We start from the raw sequence: 27,490 nt of genomic DNA on the forward strand, positions 1-27,490 counted from the left end.
AGATTACATGTAGCCAAGTCAGGCATTACCTTCATGTACCTCTACCTTATCCCAGTACTTGTGGGTGAGGCATGGTGCTTCATACACAGGTACTGCCTCATACACAAGTTCTGGGATGAGGAAGAATAGGGCTAGGTGTAATGAAGATTACCAATAAGTAATCAAGCCATTAAACACAAGTAGTGGTGCAACACCATTGAGCTGACTGGGCTTTAGCACTCCCCCCTACTGAAATTGTGGGCTATGTTGACTTGACCTGGCTGACCTACAGAGCAGTTGCCGGACAGAAAAGGACACAGATATTAAACGGCACCTGGGTTTCGCTGTTAACAAGGGCCCGGCCCAGCAATTACTAATGTACAGCATTTCACTGTTAGTATCTGCATTCAAATGCCCAATTTTTTAAGCAATTGAAATTGTGATGTGGGTTTAGTACTTGCCAGGGGAGTGTTTGGAAGGGTAGAGAGGGAACAGGAGACCAGTCATTCTCATAGCAGTCCATAAGTGGGTGCTTTCAGACTTAAAGGAGAGAGTGAACTGCTTGTAACATTGAAGCTGCACTAGCATAGTCTCATTAAAATGCGTAAAGAAGTTAGATGCCCCGACACAAATAAGTTTGCTTCTCCCCATCACACGTGAAGTTAGCGCCTCTCCCAACATTTGAAGGGTTATCCCCTCTGAAATGTAGGTTTTGTTACGCCCCTGAACACAAGCACACACACCATTCACCATATAGGATCTAAGTGATTTCACTGAACCGAAAAGTTTGACTCCCAAAAGTCCTTTTTTTTCAATTTTCCACAAATATATATGTGGGGGAGATCACCCACAGCTCCCCACCTTACCCCTATACATTTTCTATTCACTTTACCCCCCCACATATATATGTATATATATATATCTATATATATATATATATATATATATATATACATACGTATATGTATATATATATATACATATATATATATATATGCAGAAAATTGGGTGTCGAACCTTTGGGTGTTGAACATTTGGGAGTAGGTAATTTTGTACAATACCACCATATATACACACGCACACCCAGCCATCCATATATTTAAGTGTGCACCCTTTCACCATACAGACACACCCAGGCAGCAACCCGTACATTTAAGTGTGCAACCTTTCACTATACAGGCACACACACCCAGGCTCCTACCCATACATTTAAGTGTGCACCCTTTCACCATACAGACACACCCAGACAGCCACCCGTACATTTAAGTGTGCATCCTTTCACCATACAGGCACACACCCCCAGGCTCCTACCCATACATTTAAGTGTGCACCCTTTCACCATACAGACACACCCAGACAGCCACCCGTACATTTAAGTGTGCATCCTTTCACCATACAGGCACACACCCCCAGGCACCTACTCATACATTTAAGTGTGCACCCTCTCACCATACAGGCACACCCAGGTAGCCACCCATACTTTTAAGTGTGCATCCTTTCACCATACATGCACAAACGCATACCCAGCCACCCATACATTTGTGTGCACTCTTTCACCATACAGTCACACACGTACACGTCATGGGGTTGAGGGGGGCCATAATACTTCAAAAATAAATTGTTTCTTTTTGTAGTCACTCTGACTTCATAAAGAAATTATTTCCGTTAAGGACTGAACCGTAACGGAAATATTTTTTTTATGAAGGCAGAGTGACTTCAAAAATAAACTATTTATTTTTGAAGTCAATGTTATGGGATGGAGGTATCCCCCGGACTTCAAAAAGAAAGTTTCTTTTTGTATTCACTCTGCCTTCATAAAGGAAATCTTTCTGTTACAGAAATCATTTCTTTATAAATGCAGAGTAAATTCAAAAAGAAAATGTAAAAAAAGAAATGTTGAAAAAAAAAATCTTTTTTTTTACCCCAAGTGGGGCCCCCTCCCAGAACATGTGGTTGCGGGGCCCCCCACACCGCGGCGGCTGCGGGGGCTCCTGTTACGCCAGTGGCTGGCGCTTTAGCCTTGCAATTTCATGGCCCATAAGGTGCCACCAGACTTTAGTGAAATGATTGTTATATGTGATCATTGAGGTCCTCATATTGGCAATTCTTAGTGGCACTGGTGATTGTAAAGTGAACTCTTTTTCAGAATGAGGATTTTTTTTTTATTGAATTCCACTTTTTGGTGAAGAATATCTTGTATAGGAGGGGGGTTATTGGTTGTTGTAGTGGATTTTTCTGTCTTTTATGAGGTGAAGTGTGAGGATTCACCTTGCTGATGTGAGGGTGTTTGACTGCTGTTCAGTAATGAGGTGCGCTCTCTTTGTCACTGTAACCTTAATATCCGTGACAACGTATTGCTTTCAATAGCAGTAATAGTCGCACCTGTGTCAACACATTGCGACTGCTCTTCCCATTGGATGTCACTGTATTGTAAATATCAGAAAATACAATTAACTCAATTTAATGGGATTCAGGTTCATCAACCTGAGAAAGACAAAAGGCTTCATCAAGTCCATCGGTAGGTGAATCTGCGACCTGCAGCTTGACGGCCTACCAACACCATACGCTCAACAGACTGAGCTACCTGTCCCAATATCCAACATTACACTTCTGGCCTTTTTTTGGTGAAAATGAATCACTTGCGTGTTTCTCGCTCCAGTCAACTGAATTTCTTCTCCCTCAGCAACAATGAATCTGTGTTTTCCTCACTCCAGAAAACCTACGTTTTCTTAAATTAGCTTTTTCAATGTTTACTGAATGCTATTTTGTAGTTTTATAGTCTTTGTGTACTTTTTTTAATGGGGTAACAAATTGGATAAATGAAACTTAGACAAAGCCAGAAATGGAGGAGTGCATGCTTCAGGTGTTTCTTCGATGTGGCATCATTTTATCACTGCATGTGTGTCACTTTAAAATCCCCCCTACCTCGCGCTCGGAAATATTGCAGATTTCAAGGACTCTGTCCAATACCATCAGTAATATAGATCCCCTTCTCAGAAATGGCAGCAAATACAATTAAGTAATACATCCCGAGCTAGGGGGGGTGGGGCATAGTTGCAAGCCCAGCCAGAGCCTTAACCGGGCCCCGGGGCATTACCAGAAGCGGTAAGCAGGCCTCTTAAACAAAAAATCAGGGGGTTCCACAAGTGTAACACTTTGCACTTTGAGAAGTGACCCTGAATGAGAAAGAATAGGAATAACAAATAATGTGCTTTTCTGGAATTCTATACAATAATTGCTAGACTCTTAAAGGTTTATTTCAGGCACACTTCAGGGGGTGAATCACTGATTTAGTCTGTTCTTAAACACCTCAAATTCACAATACAGACAAAAACTTCTAAAAAGCATTTAGAGTAGAATAAGCATCCATTTCGGACTGTGTATTTTGCTTTACGCAAGTTACATTTCTAGCGTGTTTGTTTGCCGTTGTCTCTGTTCTGATCCTCACAAGACATTCCATCTCAGTGTCCTCGGTCAATTGGCAAAATCCTTGTGTACAGTGTAGAAATATTCGACCACAGCACATAAAGTGGCGCTTGATTTCAGTGTGCCACAAGTAATGCTTTGTTGTAATGTGTCTATATCTCCCTGGCCTGCTGTTCAGGATGTTTATTTGCATCTATGAGGTAATGAGTGCCCAGAGTACGGGATGCCATGTGAGTGTGCGGCTTTCCCGGCGCAACTCTAAATTCTTTAATACACAGTTGTAAACCCTCCCAATGGTATGTATTTTGCCAGCCTCTGAAGCCTGGAAAGTAGATCCACACAGGCTTGCCATGTGGCCAACTTGGCACCAGACCTGCAGATGAACTGGCCTGCTGTTAAATCTCAGTTACCAGTTTAATGGTATCCACTACTGAGTGTAATTTGCTTTCTAACTTTGAGAACATTCAGACATGTAATTGCTCATTTTACTATGGCCGGTACGATAGCTATAGCCTGTAATATAGCTCAGTGGGTTGAGCGCTCGCTGCAATGCTGTGTGTGTGTAATCTGCAGGCTCCAGGTTTGAATCCCAGCAAGGCCAATTCAGCCTTTCATCCTTCTGAGGCCAATAAATAAGTACCTACACAGGTTGGGTGATATTGTATGTATATTTGCTCTATATAAAGCTCTTAAGCACTATATAATAACACATCATTATTATTTGGTCATGGACGTCTGCTTGCATTCACAGTAATTTGGTAATGTGGCCCTATACACACTGCAATTAATGATACATATGATTATCCATTCTTGTATGAACTGTATATCACATTACAGTGATATAGTAACCATATTTTACTTAGGAACAATGCTATGTGGTGCCACTTTCTGTTTTGTCATGGTGTGAAAGGTCATGCTCCATTGTTTCCCGTGATAGCACTTTGGGGTGGGGTCAAACAACAATATCATGAGAGGTCAGGTGTCTTGTGCTGTCAGTTACGCTACTACTGGCATTTTGGTGAAATGACGTCACTGGACAGGCGCAGAGATTGTGTGTTGACATGTGCATTGGAGGCCCCCAGTTGCCATCCTCTAGTGCTGGAAAGTGGAAAGGCTGGCACACATGGTTCAGGAGGCTTACGTTTTTGCACATGCTGGAGAGAGGCAAAATAGACCAACTAAAGGGAAATGGAATGATGTCTGGGGCAAATCTCCACCATCCCTAATTGCTGACTTGAGAGCGTCAGAAGGGTCTCACCTAGTTTAATTCTGCATGGTCATAAAGCAGTGCTGTGCAGAAGCTCTAGTCGGTTCTGTTGTAGACACTTGTAAAGCGCGCGTTCACCACAAATGCATCATAGCGCTGAAGGACAGGGACGACGCAAACACAGACTAATAAAGATATGTTTTGAGAGAAGCCAAAATAGATAGTGTTTTTCAATAATTTTCAAAGCACAGCGAATAGAGTTCCATAGCTGAGCCGCGGCAACAGAAAAGGAATGCCCACCAATACGGGAAGCCTTAAATCGGGGAACAGAAACAAGATAGGCATCGGCTGAGCGAAGTGCCTGAGCCGGAAAAGAAGGTTGGAATTGCATCTGCCGATACTCTGCACCGGAGCCATAGAAAGTGCCATAGATCAAACAAGTGGCGTTGAACTAGATGCACTCGGCAAAGGGAAGCCAATGAAGATGCCGCAATACTGGGGAAATATGAGCGCATCTAGGCATAGAAGTAGCTACTCTCTCAGCAGAGTTCTGCAGGACTTGGAGGCGCCGCAATAAATGAGCAGGTTGTGCCTGGAATAAAATGTTGCAGTATACCATTGAGGACAGGCCAAGAGAGGACAATACAGGAGCCCTTAGTTGAGAAGGAAGATAAGGAAGAATCTTAAGCAGGGGTTTGAGTTGACGATAACCTGTTTGGCATATTATGCTAATCTACAGTTCTGTAGATAGGGATTATGATATATTTACCCCTAAATCTTTTATGGATCAAGCAGGAGAAGCCTAAGTCTTTCCTTCCCCTGCCTCCCTACGGATGAGGCAGGGGAAGGAAAAGGGCATAAAGAGGGTGGCCAAAAAGAAGGAGGCCAAAAAGTGCACAACCATCGAATGGCCCACCATCAACACCTCAGTTTTCTCACTGTTCAACTTAAGCCAGTTATTACACATCCATTGTCTCATGGCTTTAAGCCATACCTGAAATCTGGTAGCCGCCGCAGGCAGAGATACATCTAAACAGACCAAGATTTGGTTATCGTCTGCATAGGAATAACAACAGAAGCCGCGCGAGAAGATAAACTCGGTCAAAGGCTGAATATAGATGTTGAACAATACCGGGGAAAGGGCTGATCATTGAGGGACACCACACGTTAGCGCAGTCGTTGAGGAGTGAAACGAAGGAAGGGAAAGAGATTGGGTTCTGTCTGAAAGAGTAAATGAGAGCCAAGAGAGGACAACACCAGAAAGACCAGCCCTGGTGAGACGATCGAGCAAACAACGTGATCGATCGTATCAAACGTGGCAGACAAGTCGAGTTCTGATGCTGCCTTGATCATAGTGGTGGGCCAGGTCATCAATAACAGAGACCAACACACTTTCGGTGCCCTGAACAGGGTGAAAGCCAGATTGAGATATATCAAAAAAAGCAGATTCTTCAAGAAAAGAGCTCAGCAGAGGGCCAACTAAGGCTTCTAGGAGCTTCATTAAGAAAGGAAGGAGTGAGACTGGGGCAATAGTTTGTAGGAACAATGTGAATCAAGGAAGGTTTTTTCAGAAGAGGGACAATCAAAGAGAGTTTAAGAGAAGATGGGATCTTCCTGCTAGAGAGTGAAATATTAACAGAGTACACAAGTTCAATTAAATGTTCACACACTAGAGTTCAGAACAAATCAATATTCCCACCAGTTACTCAACTGACAAGTCCTACGAACAACATACTGGCCTCAGATCCAACCTTGTTAAGGGTCACCCATAGGAGCTCTTTAACAGAGCCTCAAGACCTGCTGGCTCAGGCTTTCTAGATGAAAGGCAGTTATGGAACGTCAATCAAAGTTCTATACTGCCAGACAGGAGAGTGTGAGCCAATCAGATTCTTGGTTCTTCCCCTCCAGCTTGGAACAGGAGAAGCCCACCTTACTGGATCAAAAGCTGGTTAAGGAAAATTCAAAAGCACCCTTCTCACTGAACACTCAAATCAGACATCTGCTAATACCAACCACTGAAAAGTGCTCAGCACCACCTATATCCCGTGAGCAAAACATCACCACACCTTGTGAATAGCCATAGCCTGGGCCACCATCTTCCTGTGTCTTATTAATGGTTATTTAATTTTTTCCTCACTTTTTCTCACCTTTGGGTTGCAAAATGTTTTGTCTTCAAATGTAGTATTTTCAAAAACTTTTATTTTTTGTATTTTAAGATTTTATTGGATGAAATTAGGTATACAAGGCAATAATACAATTATCATATATCAAGAATAGAGGCAGATGTAAGACCAGGCATACACAATATAATAAAGATTAATACTAAATTAAGCCAAGTGTCCTTGTTTCCAACAGTACTAATAATGTTTGAATAATGAGAGGAAAAAAAACCCATTACAAACAGCAAGACAAAACACCAACTAGACAGAACACACACAAGTGGAGGAAGGAAGGGGATGAAAAGTAGGGTACAGATATAACAGGTATTGTTAGAGGATAATGATTTGCAAGTTACTGATGATAATCTACACGGATAAATAGTCATTGAATGATTGCCATTTGAACTTATACTTATTTAGTAAGTCAGGAGTAGATGCATTACAGCCTTCCAATCTGTGAATATTGCATATAGAATTCCACCGAAATGTATAATGAATTTGACTTTCACTTTCCAATTGGTTGTGATATTTTGGATTGCTACCATTAAGCATAAATCAAACAGACATCTAGAATTGTTATGTAGCATGGAGCTGCCTAAGATAAGAAAATCAAAACAGAAATCCATGGAAAGGTAAAAATACATTTAATGGTATTCCACACAGAGTTCCAAAATGGCTTGACATATTGACATTCTATAAACATATGCTTGAAAGAACCCTGAACCTGCAAGCAACTCCAGAAATTATCATTAGGTGATAAACCACATTTGAAAAGGGATACAGGGGTGATAAAGGCTCTGTGATGCAAAAAGAATAAGGTTTGAATAAGGCTTGCAGAGGTGGTCATTTTAGAGATACACTGCCATTGCGGGGGGCAACAAAACTAATGATCCAACAGTAAGCAATCTCTTCTCCAATCATTGTGAAGACACTCAATCCTCGGGGTAGATGAAGAACTTGATAGGATGTTATAATAGATAGAGGCTGTAGTATTAGAGTTGAATACATGCAGCAGTCTTAGCGCATTAGGATTATTGGAACTATACATCAGTGTTTCAAAATGTTCAACCATTGCAGCAATAATTGGAAGAAATGGCATCAGGGAAGAACCACCAGGGATATGGAATTTGGCAATAAATTCATCAAATGTCATAGAAAAACCACATTTAAATAGTTGATTACAAAATGTGATACCCTTAGAGGTCCACGGCTTCCAGGAAATGGATTTACCTTTGATTTTAATCAGGGTATTATACCAAATGAGAAGGAATATAAATTAGGATTGCTTAGCTATGAATGGGAACATAAATATCTTAAGGGAAAGGATGGATTGACAAAAACAGGAGTATTTAGTTGTGTTTTTCCCTTTAATAAGGTAAAGGTCACACTTGTAAAGCGCGCGTTCACCACAAATGCATCATAGCGCTGAAGGACAGGGATGAGGCAAACACAGACTAATAGAGATATGTTTTGAGAGAAGCCAAAATAGATAGTTTTTTTCAATAATTTTCAAAGCATAGGGAATAGAGTTCCATAGCTGAGCCGCAGCAACAGAAAAGGAATGGCCACCAATACGGGAGGCCTTAAATCGAGGAACAGAAACAAGATAGGCATCGGCTGAGCGAAGTGCCTGAGCCGGAAAAAACTTTGGGGAAGCCATAGCTCTCTCCAGGCAAACCCACATAGGCACCTGTAATGATATATACTGAAAAGACCACCACTGTGTTTGCTTAACTGTAAAGGATAAATTATATTTTTTTTAATCGGGGAAGCCTACCCCTCCCTGGCAGTGGGATCTTTCAAGCTTACTAAGCAGAATTCTATGTTTCTTTCTCCCCATAAGAATTTAGTGAGACAGGAATCTATAGATTTGAAGAAGGAAGGAGAAAGAGGAATAGGCAACATATAGAGAAGATAGAGTATTATGGGGGCGATCATCATCTTAATCGATTCCAGTCGGCCCCACCAGGACAGATAAAGGGGGGACCAAGAGGACACTAGCTCTTTGATTCTGGCTAATGTACTACCTGAGTTATGTTAACGAATGCTATTGATGGAAGCAGAAATGTGGATACCTAAATATTTGAATCCATCGGGACACCACTTCATGACTAAAGTACTAGTGTGAAATGGGGTGCAATGCATGTTAAGTGGAAGAATCTCTGATATGTCAGTGGTAAGTTTGTAGCCTGACAAATCTGAAAATCTAGATATAATATTAAGTAGATGTTGGGCGCTATGCTGTTTTTTTTAAAGAATAAAAGTACATCATCTGCACAAGCCGCTGTTTTAATATGTAAATTGTCAAATGAAATTCCCAAAATATTATTATTTTGTCTTATGGCTTTGAGAAAGGGTTCTAACACTAGAATAAAGAGGATAGGAGATAGTGGGCAGCCCTGACATGCTCCTCTAGATAAGGGAAATAAGGAAGATAGTTGACCATTTACAAAGACTGCAGTTTTGGGGTTGGAATATAGGACCTTAATTATAGATAGAAAACAGGGACCAAAACCATGGCACCTAAGCGCTTGGAACATGTAGTCCCATTCAAGTCTATCGTAAGCTTTTTCAGCATCGAGAGCTATCGCAGCAAAGGGGTCACTTGATTTGTTTAAAATATCAATGATGTCTAAAAAAAGTCTAGTATGGGAGGAGGACACCCTACCTTTTACATAACCTACTTGGTATCGCTTAAGGAGATTGGGTAAGAAAGGGAGGAGTCTGTTGGCACACATTTTTGCATAAATCTTACAGTCAGTATTAATAAGGGAAATTGGACAGTAGTTTTGTGGGAGTTTGGGATCTTTATCAGGTTTAGGGAATACTATTAGCATAGCTTCTAAAAAATAACCTTGGCCCATGTTATTTGAAATTAAATGAGAATAAAGTTTGTTGAGCTTAGGGACTAGAAGATGAGAAAAATGGGCAATACAATCAATGGGAAAGCCATCCGGTCCTGGGGCTTTACCATTTTTAAGGTTTTTAATAGCTAAATGTATTTCATGGGGATTCATTAGAGCATTGAGTGAGGGGAGGTCAGTTTGAGGGTATGAGCTGTGAGGTATATTGTATAGGAAATCATTAATAGCAGGATTATTAGGAGGGGCTTGGGAAGTATATAAATTGGTATAGAATTTCTTACAGGCATGCTCAATTTCTTTATCAGAAAAGTCCTACTCCTCAAGTGATCTTTAATAATAACAATTTTTTTTTCTCCTTCTTAAGTTTAAGGTAAGAAGCCAATGTTTTACTGGTTTTATTGGAAAATTGATATATTTTGGCTCTGTATTTAAGTAGATTAGAACAAGAATATTGTATAATCATTTTATTGTATTGAAATCTTAGTTTCAAAATGTCCCTAAGGACTACGGAAGAGTTAGTACGGGCAAATTGAATTTCTAGGGGTTTAAGCCATTTGAGAATGGATTCAGGTTCAAATTTAAGGTTTGTATTCTTCTTAGCTACAAAAGAGATAATATGACCTCTAAGGACCGCTTTATAGCAGTCCCAATTATTGGGGAAAGATGTGTCTTGATCCTTATTTTCTGAGAAATAGTTATTATGTTGTTGTGTGATAAATTGTGTGAAAGATACATCATTTAATATGCTGGTATTAAATCTCCATCTGCAAGTGTTGTGAGAGGTTATTGGGGTAGCAATTTGAATGTGCACTGGAGCATGATCAGAGATTGTGATGGATTCTATCTGGGCATCCAGTAGAAGGCTAACTGTAGAATTAGGGATAAAAATATAATCAAGCCGTGAAAAAGAGTTTTGGGGTATAGAATAAAAGGTAAATTCCAGGTCGGTAGGATGTAGTATACGTCAAGCATCACTAAAGCCTGTTTCAGCTATAAAGTTAATAAATTGTGTATGGGATGTAGTGTTAGTATACTGCACCTCCGATTTCCTGTCTAGAAAAGGATATATGACTTGGTTACAATCTCCATTTACAATCAAATTAAGGGGATTACAAAGTAGAAGAGTTGTTTCCAAAAGTAGGGATCTGTAGAGGTAGGTCCACATACATTAAGAATTGTATAGGTTGTAGATTCTACCAATATCCTGAGAATAACCCATCTCTATAACTGATCAGTTTCCGTAGATATAACTTTACATTTGAGCGCTTTGTGTATAAGTGTTATTAAGCCATTTTTTTCCATTAGCTGCACTAGGAAAAAATCTGACCCACCCAATGTTGCTTAAGTTTTGCTGCTTCATCGGCAGAGAGATGTGTTTCCTGTATGCAAGCTATAGAGGGTTTTAATCTAATGAGGTGAGCGAGTACTTTCTGTCTCTTAATGGGATTATGTAATCCTTTAACATTCCAGGATACGATAGTCAGAGCCATCAATCAAGAAGGAAAGGATAAATATATATTAATATAAACAATAATTTGAATAAAGCAGTAACGTTAAAGCAGAAAATCCTGTTAGTGTGTGATATGATATGGCATTTGTAACGCGCCTATACACAAGTGTAAACAAATACAAGTATCCAACAAGGCAAAGGACAACATGAATGAGGGAAATATAAGGGAGGGGATAAGACAAACAATGAAGAAGTATCCATATCATTCCTTTTGTGAGATCGGTTGTATTGTCTTAGATCCATTGTGTTTTGAAAGGTTGAAGTCTGCCCATTTAACACAACTTTCAGGATAGCAGGGTGGATAATGCTGCATTTAATTGCTTAAGAGCAGGTCGGAGAGCCAGAAGGTCCCTTCTTCTTGCTGCTGTTATCTTGGAAACATCTTGCGTGATGAAGGCTCTATTTCCCTACCATGTTAACTGCTTGATTTGTTTTACTTTTTTCATAATGAGGGTGATATGAGTGAAGTCCAGAAGGGCCAAAATAAGAGTTCTGGATGGACTATGAGTGCTGGAAGATGAGTTACTGGGGACAATACAATGACCTCTCAGGATGTTGAGTTGCACAGAGGGCGGTGGGCTAAGAATTTGAAGAAGAAACATATATAGGAAGGCAACAGGATCACCTTTTTCAGTTCCTTTCGGAAGGCCCACAATGTGCAGGTTGTTTCTCCTATTTCTGTTTTAGAGGTTCTCAGTCTGTGTTGGAGGGAGGCAACTTGAGATTCTAAGTTAGCAACCTTACTAGATACATCGTCTGTGTTACTATGTTGCCTTTCAACCTCATTCATGAGTGATTCACAAACAGACCATTTGTTATCTAGTTGTTGCAACTTAGCATTTGTATCCTCCATGAAAGGCTTTAGAGTTCTTATTTCTGACAAGATGGTCTGCATGACAGGGTCTACAAAATCTTCTTTGGGTGTCGGAGAGACACTCTTTAGTCTCTTGAGGGTAGCGGGAGACAGCACACTAGCCTCTTTTGTTTGACCATTTTTAGTAGCCATATTATGACAATAGGAGGATATAAGGATAATATAGTTCGATAGAGCTCAGGTATTTTACAACCAATATCCTTGAATTTCTTATTTACTTTCTCCTCCCTTCTTTCTCCTCACCAGAATGATAAAAGAGAGTGGAACACTTAATACACCACAATGTAATCGTCACAAGATAGCTACAACATGTTAGAGAGCAGACTATAAGGTTGGAGCGCATATAATATGAGGAGGAGTGTAAGGCAATAAAAATGAATACGATTAAATCGGTCTTACTCTGTGGAAGCGAATATTAGCAATGAAAGTCTTAGGAATGTGGAATATATAGTAAACAAAACACTTGAAAAATGAAAGGTTCTATATAAGGAAGTTCGTCATTGATATCAGGGCTTACTATAAGGTAAATACGAAGAAAAAGTGGCCAAACTCCATTGTTGTGCCAAGAATTTCATCAACCTGAGGTAAAAGCCATCCCAACTACTTGAAAAATAATAAAAGTTAAAAAAAATAGTCCAGTATTAATATATGTGCTTAAAATTAAGTGAAAAGGAAAGAGAAGAAAAAACCGCCTATCCCATATGAGGCGTGCTACCCGCGTCGTGGCAGCAGACCAGCTGACAGGGAACGTCGGCTGCCGGTAACACGGGACAACGTGGCTTCCAGTCAGGCCTCCGGAGGATCCATACACGAACTTGCCGGCAGTAAAATTCCCCACTCAGTGCCACGGAACTTCGGAACCATGCAGGAGCTTCACCAGGATAGATGCGGCATGCAAAGGTGCGTTAGGAAAGTATATTAATTATAGAAAAAGCTTCGCTGGAGCAGAGCGCCAAAACTAGGCGGCCGCTCTCATCGGCCCCAAGCCACGCCCCAAAACTTTTATTTTCAAATTTTACAGCAGATACTAAATATCTTTCAGGATCCCTACTTTCTGGCATTGAGGAGAGGAGAATTTGGAAGTGAGAAAATGCTTCTTGCAGCACAGGTTTCACAGCCCTACAAACTCATTTCTACTAATACAGCAAGCATCGTTACACCGCTGTTACTTTATGAATATCACTTGGATGTTGCTCCAGATCCCAAAATGGCACGCGTTCTGGAATCTCACCCCATAATAGAAGAATTGCATTGGATGATAGCAGGGCTGAAACAAGTATATTCCTCACAGGGATAACCACTCATATTGTAATCCCTGATGGCCTGTAAAGAACCTCCAACACAAAGCCATAATTATACTATAAAAATTAACAAATCCATCCTATAGTTTCCAAAAAAGAATGTTGAAGAACATTTTGCCTGGGCACCATCAGCTCTCTTCCTGCGTGATTCTGTGCCCCTTCCCCTTTTTTTTGCCCTTTTCTCTTTATATATTGGGCTATTAGGTGGTACTGTCACCTATAAACGGAAACTATTGCATTATATTACAGACAGGGAGAAATGTCATATGACAAAGCTTGTAGGTGTTGTTCAGTTATTTGTCCAACTATTGACTGCCCATGGCCATGCTAATCCCTATTGTCACCCTCACCCAGTTCCTATCCCTCTGCGCCCAAACCACCTTCTCATAGGAAGTCTTTTAGCTTGCTTTTATCAAGCCTTACCATCAAACTTTGCAGCAGAGTGCATGCCAGTGTTTTCTCAAAGAAGTCTTCTTAGAATGAATAGCTTAATTGATGTTGTGAACACGCTACTCGAGTAATAAAACGGTTTTAGCCAGGTCTGCCATCAGCCACTCTTTAAAAGCACTATGTGTGTCCTTCACTGAAGTCCTGTTAAAAACAAGCATTGACAAAGTCAGCAGTTGTGGCTTGTGTATGAGTATTAGCCATTTGCCAAGCACTGCTATTAGATGCTAAGGTACTCGCCCCATGTTACACCTGCTACCATCATTAGCCAGTTAATACCACTACGGCAGTGCCTGGCAAGTGCTTTTCACATGCCCACAAAAAAAAGCCCAAACTGTTGGCATTGCCAATGCTTGTTTTCCACTGTCGCCGAATTGCGGGAAATGGATTTCAATATGTATCCTACCAACCCTTAATAAAATAGCTTAATCCTTTACGCCCCTGAGACTCTTGGCATCTGGCACACATGGCTCGCACAGCTGGAACAGGCATGCAAGCAGGAGAAGAACAGATCAGACTCTTGGACCCATTACCATGGCCTACGAGGTAGAAGTCTGAAGTATGAGACAGACAAGAAACAGCAGGAAAGTGGGCAGCAAGGTAGTTATGGTTTGTATACATCCATTATTGAGTATCACCTCTTTTATTCAAGAATAAAGTACATTTTATGGAAGTAAAGGCATTATCCTATCAGGGTTCCTGTGTCAAAGTGTCGATATATGATATGATAGGTTATTTATAACGCACTTAATACCCTGAGGTTTGTAAGCGCGAACCCAGGATTGAACCTGTGTTGCTCCGTGCCCTCTTGCTTCCAAGGCAAGCATGTTGCTCCTGAGCTATCCTCCCGAGACTGAAGCGTTAATACTGTCAGCAGAGGTGGGAAAAGTTAAATGTGCCGCGCATAGTAACCGTACTGACACAATGGTGCTTGGAAACAATGCTATCTCATCAGACATGTGCTGTACTCCATGAACCAATAGATGCCGAGTCCAGACTTGCAGATTGAAACAAACACTGTCATACCATATTCTTTGAAGAGCCAAGTCAATTTTCAATCTAAAATAATGTGCCCCATCAGAATTCTCTCTGATGGTCAGTGAAATTTGATCGATAATGATTTACCGATATGTTTCCTAAATCATGGCAATGGAAATCCTTTACGGGGTTATCGTAGCAAATGAACCAGCATCCTACACTTTAGTGGCTTAAATGCGGACTTCGTGTACATCCACATCCTCTGCAATCCCGATGCAATGCAGAGGGCGCGGAAGTCCACACCATAGTGTCTGCTGCGTTCCTTACACGCTTGCGCTGAGGCAGGAGTTCCTTCCACTGTGATGCGGCCAGTACTTTGGCTCCTCAACAAATAGCCACAAAAAAGATTGACATAACTGTAGCAGTTCAATAAAAGCACAAGAAGGAGCCCACCCATTATTTGCAGAGTTGCTATGTATTTCAGGGTTCTGCAACCTGCGGCTGTCCATCATCTCTCACAATTGAATATGCTGGCTAGTGCAGGTGGGAGTTGCAGTCCAAAACATCTGGAGGGCCAAAGGTTGTATACCCCTGTATTAAATTGTTGGGGTTTATGGTAGCAGTGTTTAGTGCAAAAACCAGTTGACAATAATCTTGAGTGTTGATTATCCCAACCCCGAAACATTTTCCATTTCTATTCCAGAGAAGCGACTCTCAAGAGGGATTTCTCACGCCAGTTCGGCCATCGTCTCCCTTGCTCGGTCCCATGTGGCCAATGACTGCAACAACGAACAGTTTCCTCTGGAGATGCCCATCTACACCTTCCAGCTCCCGGACCTCAGCGTGTATAGTGAAGACTTCCGAAGCTTTATCGAACGGGATCTGATTGAACAGTCAACAATGATCGCTTTGGAACAAGCAGGTGAGAGGGTATTTGCTGTAACAACTGTTCTATTACACTAAATCCTACTGGTTAGGAGGGCTCATGCTCAGGGATCAGTGTCATGTATTAAATCAGATTTATTTTTCAATGGATTATAAATATAATTCGTTTTTTATAACACACTAATACCGAAAAGGTTTCTAAGCGTGGACCCGGGATTCAAACATGTGCTTATTGCCCCTGGCCTATCCTCCCTTAAATTATCCTAAAAGTTCTCCAGGTCCTTAAACTATTAACAACTGGAAAATGCATGCAATTTAAAAAGGGAGGATCTTTTCTTACCTAAGGTATATTGCAAATGGTTGAAGTCAATACATGGATATTTGGTATGGTATGGAACGGAGCGGGTAGACGGGAGGGTTCACTCTGTAACTTGTACATTACAGACAGACATGAACTTTTTGGTGGGAGCTACTTTCCTGACAACAGCTTAATATGTAATGGTTCAAATATTGAATAATGATTGCTATACATTCATTTCATTGCTTCCGAAAAAATCAAAATCGCAGCTCAATCCCGGAAGACATTTGAGATGAATTGAAAATCTGGGAATGGACTGATGGAGACAATTTGCTACTTATCCCTTTAAGCATTTAAAAGGTCAATCCAACATTTCGGCCATATTAAGATGTTTGTATATGTACACAGAATGAAGTATGGAAAATAACAGACAGCTAAAATAATGCGTTGAAAATGTAATTCAATTCATTAGTACCCAGGGTACGTGCATCTCCGGGAAACACTTTCCGAGCCATAAACGGTGTAATCCCGTGGACGCACGTACGTGCCTGTGTTTGTTCCCGGCGGGGGCGTGGCAGCCCTTTAGCCAATGAGGAGGCTAGAAACGGGGCAATCCCCGCTCCGAGCCTCCCCACGGCTGGAGGCTGCCTTCGTCCCCCGCCGAGGACTCAGGCATGTTTTTTCTTTTCTGCACTCCCCTCCCCCTCTGTTCCCAGAGCGTCCGCTCCCGATGGCCGCCATGGAAAGGGAAAATGGACTCCGTTTTCCCTTTCCCGGCGGCCATTTTATTTGACCTTTTTTTTCCGGAAACGCGGCAGCGTTTTGGAACAGAAAATAAGGCAATTAGTACCCCGGTCTAACAGGCTGTGGTACTAATGGCAATAAGCCCCAAGACGGTGGGCCAATACCGTCCCAGGTAATGCCCCCGGGGCCCATAGTTACAGGCCCGAGCATAGCAGTACAAATGATGAATGGCGTTTTAACAGGACGTTATTTTAGAAAGCGAATAATGCAACTTCAAAGACTCCAGAAGAACCAATTCAAAGAGCAGAATTTACAGTTTTATAATTTGACATTTGAAAAATGTAAGACTCGCACAGAGGCGGACTGCAGGTCAAAGGCATCTGTTTGCAGCAAGAAAAGGGCAGTTTAAAAGAAGCAGAACATGAACATAAGGGGAATATATAGTGCAGTAAGGGGGATTCCCCAGATTTTCATAGTAAAAATGTATTATTTGAAAATGAGTTGTTTGAAGCATAGTTTTGTTGTGCTGGAGGTACAGGTGTACTTGGCCATTCTAAATACATATTTTCCTTCTTCAAAAACACTTTAAAATGCTCAACACATTTCTTTTTAATATTAAAGTTGATAAGCTAATTTCATCGTGTTCTCTTTCTTCTTTATTATGGTTTCCATTACCTTCAATTTAAACTGTTATTCATAGCTCTATTTTTTTACCAGGGGTTCTTTTCATGTAGGACCCTTAATACCCCTAATACGGATGATCACATTGCCACCAGGTAACATGCAGGAATGGCAGAAGAGCTGGGGAGTTGTATTTATTTCTAAAAACCTTTAATACATTGGCATCAAGATGGATGGGTCTATTCCATGAGGCCCCAGAGCTTATCTGAGGGGTGTCCTAATACCCCCATTATCTGACAAGTTGCTAAGGTCTGAGCGGTGTCCTAATTTCCCCAAAGTCGGACATTTTGCTCAGTTCTGAGGGTTGTCCTAATATCCCCAATATTATCATGTTGCTAAGTTCAAAGGGTGCCCTAATATCCCCAATACTGTCACGCTGCTCAGGCCTGAACGGTTTTCCAATGTCCCCAATACCAGACATGTTGCTCAGATCCAAGTGGTTTACTAATATCCCCAATACCGTCATGTTGCTCAGTTCCGAAAGGTATCCTAATATATCCAATATCTGTCACGTTGCTCAGTTCTGAGGGGTTTCCCAATTCCCTAATACCGGACATGTTGCTCAGGTCTAAGGGGATTTCTAATATCCCCAATACCATCACGGTGCTCAGTTCCAAAAGGTGCCCTAATATACCAAATACCTGACATGTTGCTCAGGTCTGATGGGTGTCCTAATTTCCCCAATACCGGATATGTTGCTCAAGTCTGAGGGATTTCTTAATATCCTCTATATCGGCCATGATGCTCAGTTCTGAGGGTATTCCTAATTCCCCTAATACTGGACACGTTGCTCTGGTCTGAGGGGTTTCCTAATATCCCCAATACTGTCAAGTTGCTCAGTTCTGAAGGGTGTCCTAATATCGCCAATACCTGACATGTTGATCAGGTCTGAGGGGTTTCCAAATTCCCCTAATACAGGACATGTTCCTCAGGTATAGGGGTGTCCTACTATCCCCAATACTAGCACGTTGCTTAGCTCCAAAGGGTTTCTAATATACCCAATATGGCACGTTTCTCAGGTCTGAGGGGTGCCCTAATTTCTCCAATACCTTACATGTTGCCCAAGTCTGAGGGTGACCCAATATCTCCAATATGGGCACGTTGCTCAGTTGCGAAGGGCGTCCTAATATCCCCAATACCTGACATGTGGCTCAGGCCTAAGGGGTTTCCTAATTCCCCTAATACCGGACATGTTGTTCAGGTCTGAGGGGTGTCCTAAATCCCCTAATACCAGACATGTTGCTCTGGCCTGAGGGGTGTCCTAAATCCCCTAATACCAGACATGTTGCTCTGGTCTGAGGGGTGCCCTAATATCTGTCATGTTGCTCAGGTCTGAGCAGTGACCTTATATCCTCAATACCGGACGTGTTGCTCAGATATGAGGTTTGCCCTAATATCCCCAATACTGGAGATGTTGCTCAGGTCTGAGGGGTTTCTCAATTTCCCCTAATACCAGACATGTACATCAGGTCTGAGGGGTGTCCTAATAGCCCCAATACTGGACATGTTGCTCAGGTCTGAGGGGTTTCACAATTTCCACAATACCGGGCACGTTGAACTCTATGCTATGCAACGTTTGTTACTCATCTGGACTCATCAACAGATGACTGATTCAGATGTTGGTATTGCAGGCTATGCTAAAGTGATGATTGTTTTACACTGAAATCCACAAAGGTTCCTTTTACTCTCACAACAGTGTCAGCATTAAAACAATTGGGCTTCACTCTGAGGATGGTGGACATACAAAAAATATGAGTATTTTAAATACCTCCTACTTTTAAAATACCGTCTAATTGTGAGATGGGATTGCATGGAATATTTACTCCATGCGGTACATACAGTGTGCTATAATGCACGAGGTAAGGAACCCATATTACCCTATGCAGTACTATTATTGCATCCCATGGTGTAAATATCCCATGCAATTCCAACTCATAAGAAGGGGGTAATTTACAAACATAAGGTATTTAAAATATCACACATGTTATCGTTCGCATCATTCACATCTGGTGCACGTCCAATGATCTCTGCATCAATGCCAGCAAAACAGAGATCCTTCCTATTGGGACCCCTGCACCCGACTTCTTCCCTTCACTTTGGTCTTCTTACATGGGCTCTCCCCAGGCTCCCTCTTCTGAAGCCAGAAACCTCTGAGTCATCGTCAACTTATCTCTCTCCTTCCTCCCTCCCTCATTCTCATGACATTGCCAAGAAGTCCCATTTTCAACTCTTCCTTCTAAAAGGAATTCTCCCTTTTCTCACTTTCCCCCATAGGATCAATGTTACCCAAGCCCTGGTTCTCTCTGGTCTTGACTATTGCAATAGCCTCCTCCTGAATTTTCCTTCTTCCACTCTGCGACCCCTCCAGCTAATCCAGAATAGGGCAGAGAGGCTTATACTTGGCCTCAAGCCAGGGACTGCATACCTCCTGCCCTACTAAGTCTTCACTGGCTCCCTGGTTGCTTCACGGATTGAAGTCAAATCCCTCTGAATCATCCACAATGCTGTCTGGGGCTGGGGACCACACTATCTGCAACTCTGTCTTACTAAATACTCCCCCTCTAGACCCTCTGCACTTCTCTGACACCAACTCCTTGTGTGTAAAGCAATTTGCTAAGCAAAGGGCAGGTGGTTGATCACTTTCCTCAACTGGCTCCCTTCTTTGGAACAGCCTCTCCCTCCCTCTTGGTCTTGAGCAGGATTTTCTTAAATTCCAGAAGAGCCTGAAGAACTTCCTCTTTACCGCCTCCTTCCCTCCCTCTCTCCCCTGCTAAGCGCACAGAGGCTTGATTGGTGAGCAGAGCCCTTCTGCATCCTCGGTACCCTGACCTCCCACATTGTATCACCCCAACCACTGTCTATCCTCAGCACTTGCCTCAGCTCACCCTCCACTCTTGAAGGCTTGTACTTACCTACATGGCACTTCACCTGCTGCTCACCACGAGCACCACAGCACGTATCCCATTAGCTCTCCCTTCTGTACTTGCACGTTCTGAACACTCACATGGCATAGTAGGTTTGTTTTCCGCTCCACTTTGTAGTCTTATTTATTATTCTTATGTATTGTAAAAGTGATTGTTGTATCATCCTCTGTCCCCTCCCTGTTGCCCTGTGGGCGCATTTGAAACAGTGTTTGCTTCCTGTATAAGCGCCTAACAAGTGAGCAATAAATAAATAAATAAATCTGTTGGTGGTAGTGACTGTTAGAATAGGCAGCCTTAGCCACAAGGGACTTCTGGGTAGTTTTACTTTTGTCTGCACCACACATAACCTTTAAGATAAACCAACAGTTTCACAACTATCCTGTAGACAGACCTGAGGGTTAACCAGAAGGTAGTTAACTCTATTAAGTGCATTACTTTATGAATTTTGCACGTGCCTGAGCGTGCGCCTTTTGGTACACCTCCATCTCTAACCTGCAACCAAATGCACATGAGGTGAAGTCCTTTTATGAGACTGTCCTTGTAGTCTTGTGTCCTTGGCCAATCAGGGCCCCCTGTGCCTCAGAGGGAAAACCTCTGAAGGCAGGGTTGTCTATATTTAGCACTAAATATATATGTAATCATAAATCACTTTCCAGTAGAATATGTATAGTTGTCCTTGGACAAATTGTCATTGTCCTAAAAAACGATGTACGTTCAGTCTACTTGGTATTAACACGTCATAATGATATATATATATATAGAACTCTGAACCCTGTTGACTGGTGGGAATGGACCTTGAGCCTGCATTTAAGGTACGCAGCCGGTGTCTCAGGGGGTAAAGACTGCCCGCGCGCGCTCAGCATCTCGATGGGCTCTTACCCAACTTATTGGAAGAGTCTCTCTGGGCTGCCTTTGGTTCCTTTTGAATGGACAGGACCCTTTGTTTCCGCTACCACCAGCTGAATCTCTCTTTTAATCTTGCAAGGCCTCTTGGATATTGGAAGGTCTTGGGTTCCCAATGTGGCACCATGTCGGGCCACTCGATTCAGCTGCACTGAAAATCATCCCAGCGGAACCGAATCTATTGCGCAAGAAAGGGTTTGCATGCAGAATCAGAAGGCCACAACTCCTTCAAACAGAAACACACTGAAAGCATGACAAAGATACCGCTGGTGGTAAATTACCTCACACTAGAATGTGATCCATCCATTTGGTTTACCATGAAATGACCGAATTTAAAAAATCGAAAGTAGAAATAACAGAATTTGTTTTTCTATTAATGTGGGGGGGAGCCCTCACCTGCCTTCCTTTACTAATACCCTTGCCCCACACTACATTTTAATAAAAACGTCCCGATTTTTTTTTTTTTTAAATAGGTCAAAAATGGGGTAATTTCTTCCTCTCGTTTTTTGTATTCGATCATTTATACGGATACCATCCATTTTCAGCAGTGGTGAATTTCCAGCTGATGGTCACTGCATCATAGCTGGCAAAGCCAATCGTAGTAAAATAAGACATCTCAAAACAGATGTAATTACCCGTGAAAATAAGAGCATCTCTACCACAAGCAGTGGGTCTAGCGTGCCAGAAAATTAAGAAAAAATTGATTTTGAGTGTATGCATTTTATCCCTGTCAAAATTTACCTCTGGTGTTCACTTCAAGAGATATCTATCTTTGGCAGTAATACCATACATGTTATGTTATGGTATGTTATGTTAAAGGTTCTAATACTGCACACTGTTGCCACCTGCATGGTTTCTTGGCGCTCTGGCAGATCTGTGAAGTAAGTGGGGGAGTGAGGGGTTAAGTTAGCAGGACTGAGCAAGATAAAAGAGCAAGAGAGCTGTGATGTGCTGTTGGCAGCTTCAGTTCGGTTGAAACCACTCATTGAGCGTAGGTGTGTTTTTCAGCTGGCAGCCACCATCTGCTGTTGGGCGAGGCTATGTATTGTTTGGTGTAGTGAAGTACATGCAGTTTGTCATGCTCTAGAGGTATGGCTGTGTTTAGTTCAGCGTTTGAGAGGTGTATGCAGAAGGGTGAGTTTTTAGTACGGTTGGTTAGTGGCAGTACCCTTTCCTAGGCCCGCTTTTCTGCCTTGCTGGGCCCATATCCCTGTCCCTGTTGTACATTCTGGTGTGCAGCAATTACCCCCCCCCCCACTGGTTCCTCCCTGAGTGATGTGATTCCTGTGCCCCGTGATCTGTCCACGTGAGATATTGCTCCCTAAACAAAGTGAAAGACTGGCTCACCAACACAAATGGACCGAATGCGACAAAAGGCTCCCTAACACAGAGGAACCAAGTGAAAGATATGGCTCACTAGCACAAATGGGCTACACCCATGGAGAAACACCTATGTTTGAGATACCTGAGCAGTGGGAGAGAAAATGCCTGAAATTTGAGGCACAGCAATAAATAGAAAACACCCAAATTTGAGACACAGCAAAAATTGGGACACAGCATGATTGGAAAATTAATTGCTAGCCGGCTAAACATGGGTGTCAAATTCAAGACCCTCTGCAACATCTGCAAAGTTTTCTGGAGACTGGGAGTACGCTAGCTCCAACTTTCTCTCACTAAACACGTCCCTGCAAGAGCCCTCCGTTCCTCTATCTCTATCTCTCTACTTGTCAAACGCTTCTCCAAGCAGAGAGTGGGGTGCAGGTCTCTCTCTTCGGCTAGTTCCTCTCTTTGGAACAGCCTCCCTGACCCTCTCAGACTTGAGCTGCACCTCCTCAAGTTCCAGAATATTCTCAAAACTCTGCTTTTCTCTATCTCTTCCCCCTCTCCCTTCCCTACTAATCACCCCACTGCCACTGAGACCACCGGCCTGGTCCTTCATGCACCTCACAGGTTACCATGCCCTTTCCAGTCGACACCAGCAGCCCGCTCAGCACTGCACTTTTGGGCCCCCTACCTGGCGGCTGTGCATCCGACCCCGGGATTCCTCTGCCCTGGCACGTAGCCAGCGGCCTCCTCCCCTGGCACACCTATGCACTTCACCCCCAGGCTCTTGCACTTCCCTCCCAGGCTCTCACCTGCACTTGCCCATACCTTGCTCCCCCCTTCTCTATCTCCCGCACTTCCCTTCACTGCACTTGCACATCCGAATGCCACAAGGCCTAGTAGGACCATGATTACTTATTTTCTTCTTTTCTTCAATTTCGTTTTGTGTGTGTGTGTGTGTGTGTATACGTGTGCGAGTGAAGATGACAAAGAGTGGGAATAGGAGTAAGATCATGAGGCAGGTGAGAGGGAGAGAGTGGAGTGAGGGTAGTTGGAAGATCATTGGGGAGGAGGAGGAGAGTAGAGCTAGGAGAAGTGACAAGTGAAGAAAAACAGTGAGACCAAGAAGCAGAGTAGAGAGGATGAGTAGAGGGTAAAGAGGACAAAAACAGGTACACCATCGTAGGAGATACATTGCATGACAACATCATTTGGTCCTCCTTATTTAGGTCACTCAGAAATTCCTGGAAAGAGGGAGAGATAAGGCAATAGGCTTTAGGCCTCTACAGTGGTGTGCCAGCTTGACCGTATGGGAGCCCTGTCTACAGTATAGTTATTTTGAAGTAGGGAGCCTGGTCTAGGAAGGTGGGAGCCCCCTTCAAGTTTGAGGGCTAACGTGCATAGATCACCCGTAGACTCGAAGCCCCACTTGCCTTTGTTTGCTGTTTAATATAACATAAAAGCGCACTGATGCTGCCGCGTGAGTTATTGAGAGCCTTGTCCCAGTAATATGGCTCAAAATACAAACATATTCATATTAAGTCAGAACCGTGGAATCGCTAGTAACTCATCATTGCCTCGTGTTGGTCATAGAAGGGGCTCTCTAATGTATTCAACAGCATTACACGTTCTCATGTAGCTCCTCCTATATCTAGCATCTGGTATTAGTACGAGCTGCTCTTTGCCAGTCCAATAAGTGGAATACTTGCAGCCTTCCAATGACATGAAAGAGCAGTCACTTTCAGCATACACACTAAGTTAGGGAAATATATTCTATTAGTTTGAAGCAAAATACAAAAGTATATACCAATGAACTCAAAACTGTGTATTTCTAAGAACACAGCTATAAAGTCTTCAGAAAATACATGTGGCACGTATGATGAAAATAACCACACTGTATTATGATTGCTAATGAAACACAGTGGCTTGTGTTTGTAATGTTTTCACAGATGTAGATTCTACTGGGATGGGGCTGCTATGGCCCAGTTTGACGGTTCGGACACATATTGTCAGAGATGATCTGGCTCCAGAATCTATTTTGAGTGGCCTTCTGCAGGATGGGAGGGTTGGTATTTTATAGTTGGTTCCATCGTTGATCTGACCTTCCTTCCCCTGCCTGTAACCCTCTACATCTTCTCTCTTCGGGACCTCTACCCGCACTGATGATATTCCAGCCCTCTGTTGTATCCATGACCTAATATCCTCTTGTTGTGCGGTGCGCCATTGCTTCCAATATCGGTTTGCACTATATATCTTCTCCTAGGCCACCTTATATCTAACATGATAACTGGTATACGTCACAAGGGTGGCCTTATCCTAGGAACCAATGGGCATTAAATCATATATGAGCTATAAGGGTTCCCGCTAAATATTTCCCAAAACCTATGTATCAAATAACTATAATCAAATGAGTTAAATTAGCACACAAAACGCAACAATCTATTTACTCATTTAACGTGCAAGTAATCAATCTTACTAGGACCTTACTAAAAATATGAGTAAACAGAGGTTTTTTGAGTTTGGTAATTACTTGGAGGTCAAGTTCCCAATTTGTGTTTACATTTATTGCAAGTGAATTGGATGCATTTTGAACACTATATTATTATGTTTTCCCCCTATTAAAATAGCCACAAAAGAATGAAGTTCAATGTGTGAATGATATGATGTTTTTTGTTATATCTGGGATCTCCCTTGTTTGTCTAATGTGGCAGCTTTTGTATTGTTTTGTGTTCTAATCTAATTCATTCTGTATGTGTTACTTGGAATTATTGTTATTTAATTATAGTTGATATTTGATTATAAATATTACATATTTAATGCGTTTTTGGAACACCACATTGAATTATTGTGTGCTAACGAGATAAATGTTTATACATATACCATAATAGCTATGCATACCCTACCTTTATTTTTTATCGGTGTGGTCTTTGATTAACAGCCATTAACAATTTCTCGAACTGGGGGACTTCTGTGTCACTGAAGGTGTTTCTTCGGCAACAAGCAATCGCTTAAGGATGCACTTGCAGTTTGTGTTTTCTGAGAGATTACTATCATATATTTGATAAGGCCTTCTTCAGGACAATAAACTTGGAGATGAACTGCAAGATCTCTAATTTTATTTTGTTATTTTATTGAACATTTTTTAGGCGCTTATACAACAGAATTGTGTTTCAAAGCACCACAAGGCTAAATGGGAAGGGAACAGAGGAGAGAAAAAACATTGGCAAACATTAAATATACAGTTGATGTCCTACTAGGCATGTATTCAGACATGCAAGTGCAGTGGGGAGAAGTGCAGGAGATAGGGATGTGCGGGGGCAAGGAATGGCCACGTGCTGGTGGGGGGTCTGTGAGGGAAGTGCCAAGGAGAGACAAGGAAGAGACCTCAGGCTAAGTGCTAGTGTGGCAACTCCCAAGGTTTGGATGTAGAGCCGCAAGCAGGGGCCCGCAGGGGCAGTGCAGTGGGGGGGAAGGTGCGGGTGCTGGTATCGACTAGGTAGAAAGGTCTGGTATCCTGTGAGATTTATGAGGACCAGGCCACCGATCTCAGCTGCAGTGGGGTGATTAGCAGGGAAGGGAAAGAGGTAGAGAAAAGCAGAGTTTTGAGCAGTTTCCGGAACTTAAGGAGGTCCGGCTCAAGTCTGAGAGGGTCAGGGAGGCTGTTCCAAAGGGAGGCACCAGCCGAGGAGAGAGACCTGCCCCCACTCTCTGCTTGGAGAAGCGTTTGACAATCCTGCAAATGCACAAGCAGCAGGATTTAAAGAAAGGTTGTGTAACCAAGGATTTTATTCCTTAAAGGAAAAGGAAAGGCCCACAAAGAATTAGGCTTTCAATACGCAAAGCCTGGCATTTACAGATGTTGTCACGTGAGGCATGTGTAGCATGCACATGGACAATACATATTCTGAAAATATCTGAAGATTGGATGGTGTGGTGGGCTAAACCTGTCCTAGAAATGAAACTATGTTATGTCTGGCCCTAGTTAAACATGAAGCTCATACTAAGGAAAGGCGCTGTAAAGCGCGAGTCTAAATCTTGTTAGTTTCCCATCTGCCTCTGTCGGCTCTGTTGTGATACTAGTAGATGGAGCTAGCTGAGCCCATGGGCGGGTCTGGATTGGCATGCCCCCCTGTGATGAATCTAGGTAATTTGTGCCCTCTCCCCAAGGGGGAGTCACGCCCTCTGGGGGTAGGGGGGCGAGCTCACTCAACTTAATACCCCCTAGGGGACCAGGCAAGCGGGATCACACTTGCGTGACCCCTCCTTAGAGGACAGGAGGTCCCTAGAAAGGGATATTAGTTATGCTCTCTATCCCCAAGACTCCAATACTACCTTTGTTGGCTACATGGAAGTAACATTTCTGATAACTGGAAGCTTCCTGTAAGGATGGTTGGTGTGGTTTCTGACCCTGTGTGTGCAGAGGATCAGCTGGGATTGAAAGAGCCGTGAGAAGACCCCACCCCCTAACAAAGAGAGAAAGAACCAGTCAACATTAGAACTAGGAGAGACATCGGCAGAGGTGCATACATGCGTAGTCCTCCCCCTGGCAGCTATGGCAGGAAGAGGGGGCCGTGGTCGAGCTCGCGGAATGCTGACAGCCTTGCCGGAGGAGGAACTGGGAATGTCCAGACAAGAGCACCAGTGCAGAGTACAAGCCATGCGATGACAGGCAGACCAAAGGACGGGCACCGCAGAGCAGCAGTAAACCCACAGGAGAGAGACGCACAAGCTCAGCCTGAAGCGGAGAACCTAGAGACACTGAGGAGCCAGCAATGCCGGAACTGAAATCCCCCGTCCTCCCAAGCAGCACCTTAACAAAACAAAAAGGTATGCAGCAGCTCTGGGGAAACAGGGAGGTAAGGCCCAATCATAAGCCAGGGTGGGGGGTGGTGGGGGGAGAGAGAGAGAAAGAGAGATAGAGAGAGAGAGAGAGAGAGAGAGAGAAGCAAGTCCCTAAAATGGGGTGCGAGAACCATAACCCAAGACG

The 27,490-nt window shown here is 42.7% G+C and overlaps 1 protein-coding gene across 2 annotated transcripts in view; it reads left to right on the forward strand.

The window, feature by feature from the left end:
* OTUD7A (OTU deubiquitinase 7A) overlaps positions 1-27,490 on the forward strand; it is a 1,296,873-nt gene that overhangs the window by 956,409 nt on the left and 312,974 nt on the right. For both annotated transcript variants that reach the window (XM_069624347.1, XM_069624348.1), the window contains one exon: positions 15,449-15,667. In XM_069624347.1, coding sequence (XP_069480448.1) covers positions 15,449-15,667 — 219 coding nt within the window. The remainder of the gene's footprint in view (positions 1-15,448; positions 15,668-27,490) is intronic.

The sequence above is a fragment of the Ambystoma mexicanum genome, chromosome 11 (genome assembly GCF_040938575.1).
Source record: "Ambystoma mexicanum isolate Mex_15411 chromosome 11, UKY_AmexF1_1, whole genome shotgun sequence".
NCBI lineage: Eukaryota > Metazoa > Chordata > Amphibia > Caudata > Ambystomatidae > Ambystoma > Ambystoma mexicanum.